A 17,808-nucleotide genomic window follows, 5' to 3' on the forward strand; every position below is an offset into this window, starting at 1 on the left:
ACACTGCGTCTGGTTGCACCGTGTTGTGAGCTTGTATATCTGCCTTTTCGGCAACGATAGACTGAGAAGTCGAATTATTATTATAACTTTGGCAGGGAGTTTTGAGTTTCCCAAACGGAATTGGATTATGAATGATGGCAACGGAGTCTTGCTGAGTAGCAAGGCAAGCAAACCACGCATGCCTTGGGTTGGGTGGACGTGGATTGTTGTTTCGCTGCAGCAGCTGACGGCTCCCGTGTTTCGACTCGGTGCAGACATGCACAGAGTTGTATTAAACCCAAATGCGATACATATTTGGGTTTAATACAATGCACTATTGACAGATGCCTATGCATTATCGAAATGGTCCCTTTCGTGCATAATTAAGTTAACAACTGTGCTACATTATTGCATTTAGCTCCCCTCTTGTCTTTTAAAATGTAACCAAACTTTTCCACCCACGGCGCAAGTTACCATGAGCGTCAGTCCACCGTGGCCCAGTCAGTTTAGAGCTTATTTGTCCAGTCTAACTTCGAAGAGAGGGGGAGAAAGAAAAACAACAAAAGATAGCCTACTTGGCAGCCCTTGTGCATGCAAATTTCTGTTAGTCGCAAACTACAGCAAGCCGCCTTTGTTTTAAATTGTCCCCCATTCGCACGTCGGCAAAGCCGTTCACACCTACGGCTGGAGATGCGCTACCCCCCCTCCAGCTGCTGCGGCTATACCCGATAAGAGGCTCGATAAGCCAAAAGCTTATTGATACTCGGGTCTCGATAAATGCCGAACCAGGTTTGTAATGGACCCGATTTTCGGGCTCCATCCCTACGTACCTACCTGCAGATTGTCTCCGTGCACAAAGACCTGACGTAGACAGACCTACCTGCAGACTGTCTCCATGTATAAAGACGTACCTGCAGACTGTCTCCATGTATAAAGACGTACCTGCAGACTGTCTCCATGTATAAAGACGTACCTGCAGACTGTCTCCGTGCACAAAGACCTGCACCACGGCGTCACTCCTGACGTAGACGTTCTCCACCTTCTCCGGAGCGATGTACTCTCCCTGGGCCAGCTTGAAGATGTGCTTCTTCCTGTCCACGATCCGAAGGGTGCCGTTCTGTCAGTGACGCACGCATAAACACACACACACACGCACACGCACACACAGCTGTCAGGCTGAAATATCGATATTTTAACTCTCACCAAATAAAATCAATCAATCAATCTGAGCTACTGAGCTGTGTTTTTGTCTTTTTTACCGGCAGCCATTTTCCAATGTCTCCCGTGTGCACCCATCCGTCGGCGTCGATGGCCTCCTTGGTCTTCTCTGGGTCCTTCAGATAACCCTGGAACACGCTGGAACCCTTCACACACACCTGGACACACACACACACACACTGTGGTCACTTTCACATGCAGAGGACAAAGGTTTGTTGTTCGCATGTGTGTGTGCTTGCGTGCGTTGCGTGCGTGCGTGCGTGTGTGCATGCGTTGAGTGCGGTTGCGTTGCGTGTGTGCGTGTGTGCGTGCGTGCGTGCGTGCGTGCGTGCGTGCGTTGCGTTGCGTACCTCTCCCTCTCCATTAGCAGCCAGGTAGTTCATCTCAGCCACGTCCACCAGTTTGATGCTGTTACAGGGCAGAGGGGCTCCCACGTGACCTTGAAGGAACACTGAAGGTCAGTGGATTCTACAGCTCTACACTGCCATGCATCAGAGTGACTTCACAACAGCTAGTAAAGTGATAATATTTAAATAGCTCTTTTTTCTAATGGCACTCGTCGCTATGGAGTGTTCAGTAACAGTCTCCCTGTCTCTACAGCTCTTTAGTAAACAAAATATTACATCAATTAAACCCAGTAAACTTTGGCCTTTCCCCATGTACTCTAAACCTCTTTGCCGGAAAATAGCCGATCTACACGCTCAAAATGCGACTTGGCGTGATGCACTGTGAGCTTGTACATCTGCTATATACAGGCGCAGATCCCCCAAGGATCTACTATACTGCTGAAGTGGTTCTGAGGACCCCCTAACGGTCTGGGACCCCCTGTACTGCTGAAGTGGTTCTGAGGACCCCCTAACGGTCTGGGACCCCCTGTACTGTTGAAGTGGTTCTGAGGACCACCCAAACGGTCTGGGACCCCCTGTACTGCTGAAGTGGTTCTGAGGACCACCCAAACGGTCTGGGACCCCCTGTACTGCTGAAGTGGTTCTGAGGACACCCTAACGGTCTGGGACCCCCTGTACTGCTGAAGTGGTTCTGAGGACCCCCTAACGGTCTGGGACCCCCTGTACTGCTGAAGTGGTTCTGAGGACCCCCTAACGGTCTGGGACCCCCTGTACTGCTGAAGTGGTTCTGAGGACCCCCTAACGGTCTGGGACCCCCTGTACTGCTGAAGTGGTTCTGAGGACCCCCTAACGGTCTCGGACCCCCTGTACTGAGGAAGTGGTTCTGAGGACCCCCTAACGGTCTGGGACCCCCTGTACTGCTGAAGTGGTTCTGAGGACCCCCTAACGGTCTGGGACCCCCTGTACTGAGGAAGTGGTTCTGAGGACCCCCTAACGGTCTGGGACCCCCTGTACTGAGGAAGTGGTTCTGAGGACCACCCAAACGGTCTGGGACCCCCTGTACTGCTGAAGTGGTTCTGAGGACTCCCTAACAGTCTGGGACCCCCTGTACTGCTTCTAGACATGGTGACAGTGAGTCTTACCTGCAGTCCAGTCTCCAGGCAGGGTCATGGTGCATCCAGCCGTGCATTCAGTCTGACCATAGCCTTCATAGAACTGACAGACAGACAGACAGACAGACAGACAGACAGACAGACAGACAGACAGACAGACAGACAGACAGACAGACAGACAGACAGACAGACAGACAGACAGACAGACAGACAGACAGACAGACACTTAATTGGTAAATGGTGCATTTATATAGCGCCTTTATCCAAGGTGCTTTACATAGATTGTGCATTACATTCACCCATTCACACACACATTCATACACCGATGGCTGCGGAAACAAGGCACCAACTAGCACATCAGGAGCAATTAGGGGTTCAGTGTCTTGCTCAAGGACACTTCGACGGTAACTCTGGGGGAGCCCGGGTTTGAACTGGCAACCTTGCGGTTCCCATCCAGGCACTCTACCACTGAGCCATCGTCTTTCTAATTATCTGTTCGGCCCCAAAAAATGTGTTTATTGTCATGAGTTGTCAACCTGCCGAGTTGGCTTTGTCTGTCCGAGGCTTTAAATAAATGTTTTTTGAAACGTCTATGGGGAAAATGAATGGGGAATTATTTCCTGGACTGCGACACTCTATACTTGACCATAAAATTTATCACGCAAGTAATTGTGATTAATTGCGATTAACTACAGTATATATTAATGCAAATGTTCCAGGTTTGCCTTTTAAGCTTCGTAAACAAAAGTCGCAGAGGGCAGATAATGACTTTACATTTTCATGTAAAGTGTGTGTGTGTGTGGTGTGTGTGTGTGTGTGTGTGTGTGTGTGTGTGTGTGTGTGTGTGTGTGTGTGTGTGTGTGTGTGTGTGTGTGTGTTACCTGGCAGCCCAGAGCAGCTCTCATGAAGGTGAGGACTGTATTAGAGACAGGAGCAGCTCCAGTTATCATGATACGCACGCAACCCCCAAGAGTGGCCTGTAGGTGGCAGTAAAAACACATCATTACTAACAAGGACTCTACTTTACATGAGCAGTAATGTAAGTGATATTCATTTATTTTTAATCTTTTTTGAGAGGGTACTGTAGGAGCCAAAGAGTGCATAGTCACAGTTATTTTCACTTGATTGGTGATGGGTGTGGGTACCGCATTGACGCTCCATTATTGGTGGGAGCGCCTCTGTGGGTGGCCACCAGATAGGTCACAAATACAGGTGTCTACCAGCTCACTCTTAGGATGCTTGAACCTGGAGGCAGGGTGAGCTGGGACTGGGAGCGATACTTTTTGTTGACCGCACTCGCACTTTATTTTGGTTCATTCACTTTTGTTTGCTCACTGTTTAAATTGGCTTCTTTGCACATATTTATTACATATATATATTTATTGGAAATTGTATTGTGATATTTGGTGCACTGAATAACTATATAAACATTTTAAACTTATGAGCTCGTTTGGACATGAATCATTTTATCATTGTTTGTGGCGCGTCATTACAGATTGTTTTTAGCTCCCAGGTTTAGCCTGCCGGTTGAGTAATTTATTGGGAATTATTATCAGCCTCTGGTTTAGTGCTGCAATAAATAAAATCACACCCGTATGAAGTGAGGGGCACTAATACATTAAAGTCTAACTCATGTTGATTAGGTGATGTAATGGTGATGTAAAACAAACTCCGACAAAACAAACATTTAATGTTTGTGTTAGGGACAAGATGATGTAAATTTTCCCTTCATTGTCAATGGCGTTTTTAAAACAAACATTGAACTAAAAACAAACATTAAACCTGTATAAGGCTAGCGCCCCTCAAAAACAAGACAACACATAACATGAGATCTCATTTCTAAATTTGAGCAAGAATCATGAAGATGAGTTTAATCACTGCACCTGGACTCTTCTGAAGATGAGTTTGTCCCAGATGCTGTCTCTCCTCACGATGCCTCTCTTTAGCTCCGCTTCTTTCCTCCTGAAGGCAAACCCCAGTATCCAGCGCTTCACCGAGGTGTTGGCCTGCCCATAGATCTGCACACACACACACACACACACACACACACACACACACACACACACACACACACACACACACACACACACACACACACACACACACACACACACACACACACACACACACACACACACACACACACACACACACACACACACACACACACACACACACACACACACACACACACTACAAGTGTCAAACTTGTTAAGAGTACAGAAGTACTAGAGCTACAAATTACAAAGTGCATTGACACCCATTATCCCACAGACCCCCATTTGAAGAGATATGCCAGGGACCTCCATAAGAGAAGACTTTGACGGTTCTAGCAGTGATTCTCAACCAGTTTGACCTGTATTAGGCTACGGACCCCCATTTGATGGCATTTCTATCTCTGAGACCCCCAATTTATATTGTAAAATCAATGTTAATTTAACTCTGAGAGCGTACAAATGGAACTGGAACTCCCTCAAGGACCCCACTTTGGGAACCACTGATATAGGGAACACATTACAAGCAAACACCTCACCTTGTCAAACATCCTGTTGAGCAGTCTCTCTACGGTATGGGGGGACACATTACAGGGGAACACCTCACCTTGTCAAACGTCCTGTTGAGCAGTCTCTCTACGGTATGGGGGGACACATTACAGGGGAACACCTCACCTTGTCAAACGTCCTGTTGAGCAGTCTCTCTACGGTATGGGGGGACACATTACAGGGGAACACCTCACCTTGTCAAACGTCCTGTTGAGCAGTCTCTCTACGGTATGGGGGGACACATTACAGGGGAACACCTCACCTTGTCAAACATCCTGTTGAGCAGTCTCTCTACGGTATGGGGGAACACATTACAAGCAAACACCTCACCTTGTCAAACGTCCAGTTGAGCAGTCTCTCTACGGTATGGGGGAACACATTACAAGCAAACACCTCACCTTGTCAAACGTCCAGTTGAGCAGTCTCTCTACGGTATGGGGGAACACATTACAAGCAAACACCTCACCTTGTCCAACGTCCAGTTGAGCAGTCTCTCTACGGTATGGGGGAACACATTACAAGCAAACACCTCACCTTGTCAAACGTCCTGTTGAGCAGTCTCTATACGGTATGGGGGAACACATTACAGGGGAACACCTCACCTTGTCAAACGTCCAGTTGAGCAGTCTCTCTACGGTATGGGGGAACACATTACAAGCAAACACCTCACCTTGTCAAACATCCTGTTGAGCAGTCTGGGGACCACGGGGAACACGGTGGGCTTCAGCGCCAGCATGTCGTCCATGAGCAGACGGATGTCTCCCTGGAAGAAGCCGATCCTGGCTCCGTGCACCAGCAACACCGCCTGGGGGCAAAATATGTTGTATGACTGGTGGAGACAATAAGGGGGTAAAAGCACAAAATAATAACCTAGGTACAGATGACAAGCATACCTGTACTATTCTCTCAAACATATGAGCCAGAGGCAGGTAGGATATGTGCACGTCGCTGGTTGTCCACCGACTGCTAGCCTACAGGACAGGAATGCACACACACACACACACACACACACACACACACACACACACACACACACACACACACACACACGCACACAGTAGGGAGGGTAAGTCATTGTTAAGAATGTGTACCTCCACCACACGCTCAAACATGTGGGCCAGTGGAAGAAAAGACATCATAACACATCACATCTTCTGTTGTCGTGTGATAGTACGACTGGAAACGTAGCATGGAGAGGAGAGGAGAGGAGGAGAACTAGGGTGACCAGCATGGAGAGGAGAGGAGAGGAGAGGAGGAGAACTAGGGTGACCAGATGAAACGTAGCATGGAGAGGAGAGGAGAGGAGGAGAACTAGGGTGACCAGATGAAACGTAACATGGAGAGGAGAGGAGAGGAGGAGAACTAGGGTGACCAGATGTTCCCCCTTTGCGTGGGACAGTCTCACATTTCCAAGACTTCTCAGGCGTCCCGCAAATTGAGACTCTGTGCCACATTGTGACTGCCAGGCATCAGTGTTCAAATGCCCTAATATAGTCCCCTAATAGTTGGCTTTCTGTGGTAAAGCTCTCTCATTGTCTCTTTTCCTCTAAGATGTGGTTTTAAGCCTGTTAAAATAACACGATAAATATCCCCCTAGGCTACAGTACCAAGTCGGCCATACCACCCATGACCAAAATTAGCATTTTAAAACAAAATGTGAGACACCAGAGGAGTTTAATAACAAAATGATAGGCAATATTAGGCCTATATGGTTGAATATGACATCAAGGCATTCAAGTAATAAGTTGCTAACCCCGTCCCATCCCCACTGTCCCACACAAGTAATAAGTTGCTAACCCCGTCCCGTCCCCACTGTCCCACACAAGTAATAAGTTGCTAACCCCGTCCCGTCCCCACTGTCCCACACAAGTGATACTTCAGTAACCCCGTCCCGTCCCCACTGTCCCACACAAGTGATACTTCAGTAACCCCGTCCCGTCCCCACTGTCCCACACAAGTGATACTTCAGTCTCTCAAATGAACAGTTTGGATCTGGTCACCCTAAAGGTGCGTTCAGACTATAGACTCGACTCGGTTCGTCCCGTTTGTGCTGCGCCAGGCCGCGTCGCGCCCGTTCGCGGGGCTCGCGCGACTTCTCGTCTTTGCATCGACTTTGTACGGAATCGCGCCGCTCTAACCATGCAAGTCTGAACGCATCTTTACAATTGAGTACAATTGAGGGGCAGGCCCTCATTTTCAATGTAGGCGAAATACAAAACACAAAAATCAACAACATACACTAAATACAGCAAAATCAAATATATGAATTGTAAAAATTGTAAAACAGCTAAAATAACTATAATAGATAGATGAGAATCAATTAAAAACAGTTACATTGTTGAGTAAAAGTGCTAGAAATCATTTCCCTGAATAGACCTAGGGAAGGCAGTGATCTGATTTTTAGGGATTTTTGGAGTTCGTTCCAATCAAATGGAGCACTGACAGAAAAGGCTGCTTTACCTAGCTCTGAGTTAGCAAAAGGAACCTTCAGGGTCAGGAAGTCACTCGAGTGGGTCTGATACGGACTTGGATTCTGATCCAACATAGAGCAAATGTAAGAGGGGACCATTCCTGAGATGGCTTTAAAGGCGTAGTGAAACGGAAATGGTGGACATTTTATTTTGAAGTTTCAAGTTGAAACACCGCTATGAAGTTTCTGAACCAATCAGAGCGTCGCATCCCTTCAGGGGATGGGACGGTAGCTAGGGACGGGTAGCTATGCTACGCAGGACAGCCGAGGACAGCGTGTGGATGTTTGTTTACAAATCAGATAGTCTGCCAGCTTTACCAGTTTACACTTAATGTGGCTTATTTCTACCCTATAATGTTTTCAGATACATTTTTAGCGTGATGATTAAGTTGAAACCGAGTAATACACTCTCTGGATGTTATCTTGAATGGGAATAAAAACGGAAGATTTCTGTAATCAGTAGCAGCTGTGCAGCCTGTGCTGGACGGATGCGGAGATATGGGGAATTAAACTGGTGAGCTTCATTTTTATTGGCTTTCATCGATGTTGGCCTCGACACGTCATCACGCAGCACGTTTTCATTTTCAGGAAGTAATACAAAATATTCTTTTATGGACTTTTAATATAAAAACACACAAAAATGAGAATTTTCACAGTTTTTTGGCATCCATTGTTAGGTATGCCCATATGATGACCATGGATATGGTCTAAAAGTGTGAAAAACGTATTTTTCATTTCACTACACCTTTAAGTAGGTAGGTACAGTAGGTACAACTATAGGGTGTTACCTACCTGAGTGAGGCGGATGACTGCTGAAGCGTTGGACACGATGTTCCTATGTGTCAGCATGGCTCCTTTAGGGTTACCTGACACAAACAGTATAAAAATCACACCTGTGAGAACTGATCCTCAAAGCAAACAAACATTAAATAACTCCTGATAAAACAACTTGGGATTTGATAAAATATAACATATGGATGTGCACCACTCCAGTCTGTAACTTTATCACCAAAGTTGAAATAAACAGTGTGTAATTTAACCGGTTGTGTGTAGTCCTTTATGCATGTAGAATGTAGTAGTGCTGAAAATAAATATAAAGTAAATTAAACCAAAAAGACAAGTCCATGTTTTACCAACTTTGTGTGGCCATCACAGTGCCATAAACAAACATTAACCCATTCTGGGCGGTGTTCTTCTTTTGGTGTTAGCATTATGTTATGCTTTAGCTATTGAAAAATAGCAGATCTACAAGCTCATAGCGCGCCACTTGTAGGTCTGCTATTTTTGAAAAATCAAAGAACGACTGACATACTGTAGAAACATAGATTTTTCAGAAAACTGTCAGGATGTAGAAGACATTTTTAGAATCTGATCTCAGGTCGAAATGGGTTAAAGGTCCATAGACTTAGTTGCCATATGACATAATATATCACTCCTTGTCTGTGTTCTTCCACTTTCTAAACCCTATCACCACCCCGGCGATGGACAGCGCCGCCCCGGCCAGAGAAGAAAGAATGACAGTGATGAGGACGCCAACGTCGCCACCGTCATCTGGCTTATCATGTTCCGGAGTGACGGGATCTGTCCTTGGCGTCACCGCGGTAACGGTGACGCCAGGTGTCACAGTAGGAACAACGGGGCCCACGGTTGTAGGCGCTGTTCCTCCCGTTTCCGCCTCAGTGACCGGGTCAGTCTCAGTGTCAGTGACCGGGTCCGTTTCCGCCTCGGTTGGAGGGGAAGTGGGGGGTGAAGAGACACGGACGGACCACGATAAATCCGAGTAGACGTTTCCGTCTTGATCCTTAAGCGAGCATCGATATGTTCCACATCTTCCATTAGGAGGTCCGACTGACTGTGGGCCAGCAGATGGTCATAGCCTCCGCCCGATAGGTCTTTGGCCCAGTGGTACTTTAGCACCATGTCTTTACCACTCCACACCAGGCTGTGCCAGGGAAGAGCACACGACAAACTGAGGTTACTGCCCACTCCCATCTCCAGGTCGGAGTGGCCACAGTGTAACTTACCATTAGCAGGGGGGCACTTGTGTGGTCTATCTGAACGACATGAAACAGTGGATGGAGTATACCCGTTACAGGTCCTCACCTTTTGAATAAGGATTCCACATGTGTGTATGCAGAGTGATTCACTCCTGCGTGTCTTCAGGATGTCATAGGTGTGGTCCATTAAGTTTTGAAACTCTGTAATTAAATCATTTTCTGGTGTGCGAGGAAGTCGTGAAATTGTTCCATTTCTCCTGGAATTGAGAGGCAATGCTGGTCCTGGTCGCTGGAGCAATTACCAAGTGTTGAAATTCACTCCAGATTCTAGTTTCTGTGGCTTGAAATATATCATGCAGGCTGGTAGTGGTATCATCGTCAGGCTGGTTATCGATGAAACGTTGAATTGTTGTATGGTAGATATCTTCACATTGGAGACATCCGCTGGTGGTCTGGACCCAGCAGAGCAGTACCAAGATTCTAACACAAGTCTGAATCAATCACATATTTGAATTCTGCTATGCTTGTGTCCAAAACATCAATTGATTAAAATAACTACAAAACGTTTTGTAACAGGATTGCATGAGTATATAGTATATTTATCTTAGCCTGTGATGTCGTGACAGTGATGATATCATTCCCACCCTAGGCAATCTTAACAGTTTCAGTGCCTAGGGCGAGATAATGATCACGGATCGCCTAGGACGAGATCGGAGGAGATAAGGGTTTATAATGTTTAATAATGATTTTTACCGGCTCTTGGCTTGTCACCAGGCAACGCTTCACTTCAAACCACAAGATGGGGCTGTGGTGAGGTAAGAGTTAAGACCCACGCTGCATACTGCAGTCTGTAGGTGATAAGGTGACCACCGCGGTGGTTGGGAAACTACAACATGACGTCACTGAGCCGCGGCGGTAAGAAACTCACCCCAGCACTTCTCTCTGTCTGTACTAAAACTACAACATGACTTCACTGAGCCGCGGTGGTAAGAAACTCACCCCAGCACTTCTCTCTGTCTGTACTAAAACTACAACATGACGTCACTGGGCCGCGGTGGTAAGAAACTCACCCCAGCACTTCTCTCTGTCTGTACTAAAACTACAACATGACGTCACTGAGCCGCGGTGGTAAGAAACTCACCCCAGCACTTCTCTCTGTCTGTACTAAAACTACAACATGGCGTCACTGAGCCGCGGTGGTAAGAAACTCACCCCAGCACTTCTCTCTGTCTGTACTAAAACTACAACATGACGTCACTGAGTCGCGGCGGTAAGAAACTCACCCCAGCACTTCTCTCTGTCTGTACTAAAACTACAACATGACGTCACTGAGCCACGGCGGTAAGAAACTCACCCCAGCACTTCTCTCTGTCTGTACTAAAACTACAACATGACGTCACTGACTGAGGTCAAACAGGAGTATGCTTTGGCCTTTACAGGTCTGTAAAGAGCGCTATGAAAACGTTTAGGAGCGCCGCTTTACACTATACTCGGCTTTAATATTTTTAAATTTGTATTAATATTTATTATTATTATTTATTATTTTGTATTAATATGTATTATTGTTATTTATTATTATGAATTTATTAATATTTTAATATTTTGTAATTTTTATTTCATTCCTTTTGTAACCCTTTGTGACATGCCTGAAGTTCGTATTGCAAGTGCAGACGGTGTGCAGGTCTTTGTGCACTTTGTGTGCATTTTTCGGAGTACATTGAGCCCTGCCTACGCACCCGTCTCAGGTGTGCATAAGACTCGGTTGCCTATTCCTTTTGTAATGACATGATTGATTTTAAATGGTCGATTATCGTTTAGTTTCTGAATTAACTGTTGAAGTGCTGTGGTGTTGTTAGGCCTACCTGTCGTCCCACTAGTGAAGCAGATGACAGCCATGTCCTCAGGGCTGGGGGGCTGGGGGAGAGGGGTCAGGGGACAAAGGTCAGGGGTCATACACCCTAATGAACCGACTATTAGGACAAGAGATATCCTGAGGTTGTCATGGTTACTCACCAAGGGTGCGTGGTGGTTGGCCTTACCCAGTGCCTGGGGGGGAAGATATGGATGTTTAGTCATGGAAGGAAAGAAAGAAAGAAAGAAAGATTTCGCTCTACACCAAATCTCTTTGACAAAACTAGCAACAAGCTGACTAAATCTACAAGCTCAACGTGATGCATTGTAGATTTGTTATTTTCAACGAATTGGATAAAAGGGCTATGCACCATTTAATATAATCGATAAATCGCATTGTGATCTTGTAGATCTGCTAGGTTCACAATTATTGCACAACACCGTTGTGCGATGAAGTACAATATACTAGGATGTCCCGATCGTGTTATTTTTGAGGGGTGCTAGCCCCTCCTATATACAGGTTTAATGTTTGTTTTAAAAACGCCATTGACAATGAAGAGAAATTAATGTTGTTTTGTCCCTAACACAAACATTAAATCCCATTTACAAAAAAAGAGAATTTAATGTTTGTTTTGACACTGTTTGTTTTACATCATCATTACATCACCTCCTCGATGTTGTAAGATGATAAGAGGGTCCCTCACTTCACACAGGTGTGATTTTTTTTTATCCCGATCCAATTCCTATCATTTGATTTTGAGTATCTGCCGATACCGATTTTTCCCGATCCAATATTTATATTTTTATGGAACACTTATGGCTTATGCCATATCACAATAGTACAATATCCAAAATCACAGACAATATCTGTCTGATTGGCTGCCCACACCGCCAATCACGTCTTTTGACGTGTGTTGTGTCGTGCGTTGAAAATAAGCGATTGATCGACAGATCTCTCATAGTCTCCCGGGCTAACCTCCGTCTCCTCCAGGCTGAGTATTTGGATGCCGTTGTGCTGCCCCCTGGTGGCCAGCTCGGCGCTGCAGCCCTCCATCACGATGACGGTCCGTACAGGATGCTCCCTGTCCGTCACACAGTCCAGCAGCAGCTGGGCCTTCTCTGCCGAGTCACACACTATGGTGGACAGGCACGCTGCAGGCACACACACACGCACCCACATACACACGCAGGCACGCACACACACACACACACACACACAGGAGAGAGAGGGGAATGTCATGTTCGTACTACTTGAGGCTACTTATAGTCAGGGAATATTATCAGTATTACCAGTCAAATCTGGGAATACATTTCTTACCAAGAATTTTCTTCACCAATGTGTTTGTAAAGGTGTCTACTAACATATCCCACATTGGTTTATATTCAACCACCCTAGGGGAATTTTTGACAGCTGCTGAAAGTTGGGGTACCATCAACAGCCAATATATGGCAAAATGTTTTAAATAGCATGTGGCATGTCAAACTAGGGGGTTTTCATCATTCTGAATCCATTCCAAGCATTAGTTTTGCACGAAAAACACTCATTGGGCTAAAAACATAGACACACCCAAATGTGCCCAAATGTGCTGGCCTTTTTAAGCCCAAGGAGTGTTTTTCGTGCAAAACTAATGCATGGAATGGATTCAGAATCATGAAAACCCCCTAGTTTGACCCCTAGTTTGGCCATAGCCACTTGCCCAAATATGCCCAAATGTGCTGACTTCATCACATTTGTGATGACGGCTATGGCCATTTTTAGCCCAAGGAGTGTTTTTCGTGCAAAACTAATGCTTGGAATGGATTCAGAATGATGAAAACCCCCTAGTTTGACAAGTCACATGCTACTTAAAGCATAATACAATTTAGAACATTTTGCCTTATAATGGTTGTATGGTACCCCAACTTTCAGCAGCTGTCAAAAATTCCCCTAGGGTGGTTGAATATAAACCAATGTGGGATATGTTAGTAGACACCTTTACAAACACATTGGTGAAGAAAATTCTTGGTAAGAAATTTATTCCCAGGTTTTATTAATATCTGTCTGTCCAAGACAAAAAAAAACAACCATAGCACAGAAAAACATATTGGGAAGACAATACATACACGAGGTCTACACTGTACACAGAACCATCCTATCATACATGACTGTATACAGAACCATCCTATCATACATGACTGTACACAGAACCATCCTATCATACATGACTGTATACAGAACCATCCTATCATACATGACTGTATACAGAACCATCCTATCATACATGACTGTATATAGAACCATCCTATCATACATGACTGTACACAGAACCATCCTATCATACATGACTGTATACAGAACCATCCTATCATACATGACTGTACACAGAACCATCCTATCATACATGACTGTACACAGAACCATCCTATCATACATGACTGTACACAGAACCATCCTATCATACATGACTGTATACAGAACCATCCTATCGGCGGGGCAGTTTGTTTTAACGCCTCGATGGCTGAGAGAACAAAACTCCTGCTAAAGCGGACCATTTTCCCACCCCAAGGTTCTGTATCTCTGTCCAGGTGGCATCATGAGGTTGAAGAAGCGACACAGGGGAGGATCAGTATTATTTGTTATCGAGACTGCTAAGTGTGTGATGTCCTTATTGGTCATATATATTAGAACGTGTGGGTGTAGTGAAGCCTGATAATCTTAAAAGCAATACGTGGGTAATACTGAAAAGTTTGTTTCTGTTAGGCATGGACAGTATGGTGTAGAAACATGTTTGTTAGGCATGGACAGTATGGTGTAGAAATATGTTTCTGTTAGACATGGACAGTATGGTGTAGAAACATGTTTCTGTTAGACATGGACAGTATGGTGTAGAAACATGTTTCTGTTAGGCATGGACAGTATGGTGTAGAAACATGTTTCTGTTAGGCATGGACAGTATGGTGTAGAAACATGTTTCTGTTAGGCATGGACAGTATGGTGTAGAAACATGTTTCTGTTAGACATGGACAGTATGGTGTAGAAACATGTTTCTGTTAGACATGGACAGTATGGTGTAGAAACATGTTTCTGTTAGACATGGACAGTATGGTGTAGAAACATGTTTCTGTTAGACATGGACAGTATGGTGTAGAAACATGTTTCTGTTAGGCATGGACAGTATGGTGTAGAAACATGTTTCTGTTAGACATGGACAGTATGGTGTAGAAACATGTTTCTGTTAGACATGGACAGTATGGTGTAGAAACATGTTTCTGTTAGGCATGGACAGTATGGTGTAGAAACATGTTTCTGTTAGACATGGACAGTATGGTGTAGAAACATGCAGAACGTTTGTACGGTAGTAACAGAAGTTCAACATAATGATCTTAAAGGTCCCCAGAGGAAAAGTACTGGTGTAAACACTTGCCGTACGTGTGTGTGTGTGTGTGTATTTACCTCTGTCGATGATGTGTGTGATGGCCTCTGTCCCCAGTGTGTCATAGAGAGGCACTGACACCAAGGAATAGCTGTAACACGCCAGCTCAGTGATGGTCCACTGCACGCACACACACACACACACACACACACACACACACACACACACACACACACACACACACACACACACACACACACACACACACACACACACACACACACACACACACACACACACACACACACACACACACACACACACACACACACACACACACACACACACACACACACACACACACACACACACACACACACACACAGTGACTATGTTGTCTCTGTTGGGTGGAAACGTCATATGTCCAAAATCTTTACTTTTCTGGTTTGAAACTCTAAAGTGGCAAAAGTAGCAGATCTGTAAGTGCAAAACGAGCTTACGGATTTGCTACTTTTGATGCTTTTTGCTGTAGTGTGATAAAGTAGGGCGTCGATTTTAGGAGGAAGAAAAAACACAAAAAGTTGTAATATGGAGGCGTGTGTACCTCGGCTCTGTTCTGAGAGAAGATGGAATATGGAGGCGTGTGTACCTCGGCTCTGTTATGAGAGAAGATGGAATATGGAGGCGTGTGTACCTCGGCTCTGTTCTGAGAGAAGATGGAATATGGAGGCGTGTGTACCTCGGCTCTGTTCTGAGAGAAGATGGAATATGGAGGCGTGTGTACCTCGGCTCTGTTCTGAGAGAAGATGCCGACGTGAGCGTCTGTAGTTCTGGAGTGTCCTCTGTGGACCAAGGCTGATCCCAGGTTCTCTGCTTTCTCCTTTACCTAACACGCACGCACGCACACACAAACACACACACTCCGTAAATAAACAATGGCTTGCAACAACCGTATATACACAGCCTAAACTAAGCAGGAATTACATTAAATTTGGTGGTGTCAAACTGTACCTCTCTGTACGTCATCCACTGGTATGGCTGCTTTGGTTTCCTGGAACCCAGGCACGGGCCATTATCTGGAGAGAGGGATGGAGGGAGGGAGGGAGGGAGGGAGGGAGAAAGAAAGAAAGAAAGAAAGAAAGAAAGAAAGAAAGAAAGAAAGAACAACATTTTATTGCAAATTGCTGAACTTCCAGTATGGAATCTAACACCTGTGGTTTGTTGGCGTATGAAAGATTATAAAGAAACCGCTTCTTGATTAATCATTTAATCGAAAATTAATCGAAAGAAAAGAAAAATAGTATATAGTTTCAACCCTAGATAGTACCAATGTTATTTTAGTGATAATACGGTACAACATGAATATAAAAAAATACAGTAAAAGTACAGTATATTATACGGTATTGCTAACAGTAGGACTTACCGGAGACTCTCATTCCTCGGAGGAAGAACTCGTACATGGTGGTGGCGTCGTCGTAGTAATGCGTCACGTGATCGTCGTCTCCGCTCGCCAGCGGGGACCGCCGTGCCAAGTCTGCCCCCTGCGGGTGGAAAGAAAGAAGACGCTCCATTACAGCACTGACTGACTGGAGGTCTGTCGACGTCGGGTTCGAGGACCGTCGGGGGGGGGGGGGGGGGGGGGGGGGGGTTGCTGCGTTGACTCTCACCTGGACCAGGACGGACTGCATGGTGAGGTCACAGGGCGGTGGGAGGGGCTTGGGCCGCGTTGCCAGGTAGTAGGTGGTGAGGGCGGCCGCGGCGCCCATGCTGACCAGCGTGGGCGTGGACAGGCCTCTGACGTACTGAGACACGCTGTCCAGATCTGGCAACCGCAGCCTCGCCAAAACCTCCTGCCTCAGCATGACTCCTACCGGCGTGTGTGTGTGTGTGTGTGTGTGTGTGTGTGTGTGTGTGTGTGTGTGTGTGTGTGTGTCCGAGGTGACTCTGTTGTAAGGTGGCGAGGAGGGAGGGCAAGATTACGCTAGTAGGAGAGGATCTGGAGAGAGAGAGAGAGAGAGAGAGAGAGAGAGAGAGAGAGAGAGAGAGAGAGAGAGAGAGATGTCATTCATTCATTCACTTGATTACTGCCAAACCCACATCATGGAATATAACTCAAATTGAACCTTTCATTTTGTAAAAAAAACAGTCGCTAATTCCGTACTATATACAGTGCATGCGCATGCATGAAGTGAGTGGCAAATAGTGTGGCATAGTGAGTTTAATGTTGTTTAATGCAATCCGTTCCTGACAAACTTTGCTGTATGTCCCCGTCTCTCTCCCCTGGTTTCCTGTCTGTCTCCACTTCCCACTATCAATAAAGGCCACAAAAAAAAAGCCTCCCAAAAATCTTTAACCCATTTAGACCCGAGGACGATTCTACAAATACCTTTTCTATGTCAGTCATTCTCAAACATTTTCATGTCAAGGACCCCCAAAAATATATGTAATTGGTCACCGACCCCCAACTGAAAATATGTTGTTCCACGCACCCCCCCCCAGAAGCAATGATTTGAGTAAAAAAAAACGTTCGCTCTGAAAGAATATACATTCAAAGATTTGCGCCACATTTTCACGTTTTTTCAAAAATAGCAGATCTACAAGCTCATAGCGTGGCACCAAGTGCCGCGCTATGAGCTTGTAGATCTGCTATTTTTCAATAGCTAACGTGTAAGACACCAAAAGGGGTTCCCGCCCAAAATGGGTGAAAACAAATTGGGAGTACCATTTCCACCACTGTTCGGTATAGTGCTGGCCGCTTACTTAAATTGGCAAAGACATGTTGAGCGACGCGGTACGGGAAGGAATGAGAACACCGCACTTCCAGTAACACTATAGCCTCCATTGTTCATGTTGTTCAGCTCAGAAAGATCACATAACTACGTAATTGGATGGTCGGACATGGTCCTACTATTTCATTTCACACATTTTCTCTGCATGG

The 17,808-nt window shown here is 45.6% G+C and overlaps 1 protein-coding gene across 2 annotated transcripts in view; it reads right to left on the bottom strand.

Moving 5' to 3' along the window:
* LOC306932991 (long-chain-fatty-acid--CoA ligase 1-like) overlaps positions 1-17,808 on the bottom strand; it is a 33,326-nt gene that overhangs the window by 5,634 nt on the left and 9,884 nt on the right. For both annotated transcript variants that reach the window (XM_079514960.1, XM_079514961.1), the window contains 17 exons: positions 16,538-16,866; positions 16,294-16,411; positions 15,882-15,946; positions 15,655-15,756; positions 14,951-15,050; positions 12,494-12,669; positions 11,680-11,712; positions 11,529-11,580; positions 8,462-8,535; positions 6,093-6,170; positions 5,870-6,004; positions 4,540-4,674; positions 3,538-3,633; positions 2,687-2,759; positions 1,548-1,636; positions 1,239-1,355; positions 953-1,096 (listed from right to left, as the gene is read on the bottom strand). In XM_079514960.1, coding sequence (XP_079371086.1) covers positions 953-1,096; positions 1,239-1,355; positions 1,548-1,636; positions 2,687-2,759; positions 3,538-3,633; positions 4,540-4,674; positions 5,870-6,004; positions 6,093-6,170; positions 8,462-8,535; positions 11,529-11,580; positions 11,680-11,712; positions 12,494-12,669; positions 14,951-15,050; positions 15,655-15,756; positions 15,882-15,946; positions 16,294-16,411; positions 16,538-16,732 — 1,782 coding nt within the window. In that variant the 5' untranslated portion in view covers positions 16,733-16,866. The remainder of the gene's footprint in view (positions 1-952; positions 1,097-1,238; positions 1,356-1,547; positions 1,637-2,686; positions 2,760-3,537; positions 3,634-4,539; positions 4,675-5,869; positions 6,005-6,092; positions 6,171-8,461; positions 8,536-11,528; positions 11,581-11,679; positions 11,713-12,493; positions 12,670-14,950; positions 15,051-15,654; positions 15,757-15,881; positions 15,947-16,293; positions 16,412-16,537; positions 16,867-17,808) is intronic.

The sequence above is a fragment of the Electrona antarctica genome (genome assembly GCF_951216825.1).
Source record: "Electrona antarctica genome assembly, chromosome: 1".
Taxonomy (NCBI): domain Eukaryota; kingdom Metazoa; phylum Chordata; class Actinopteri; order Myctophiformes; family Myctophidae; genus Electrona; species Electrona antarctica.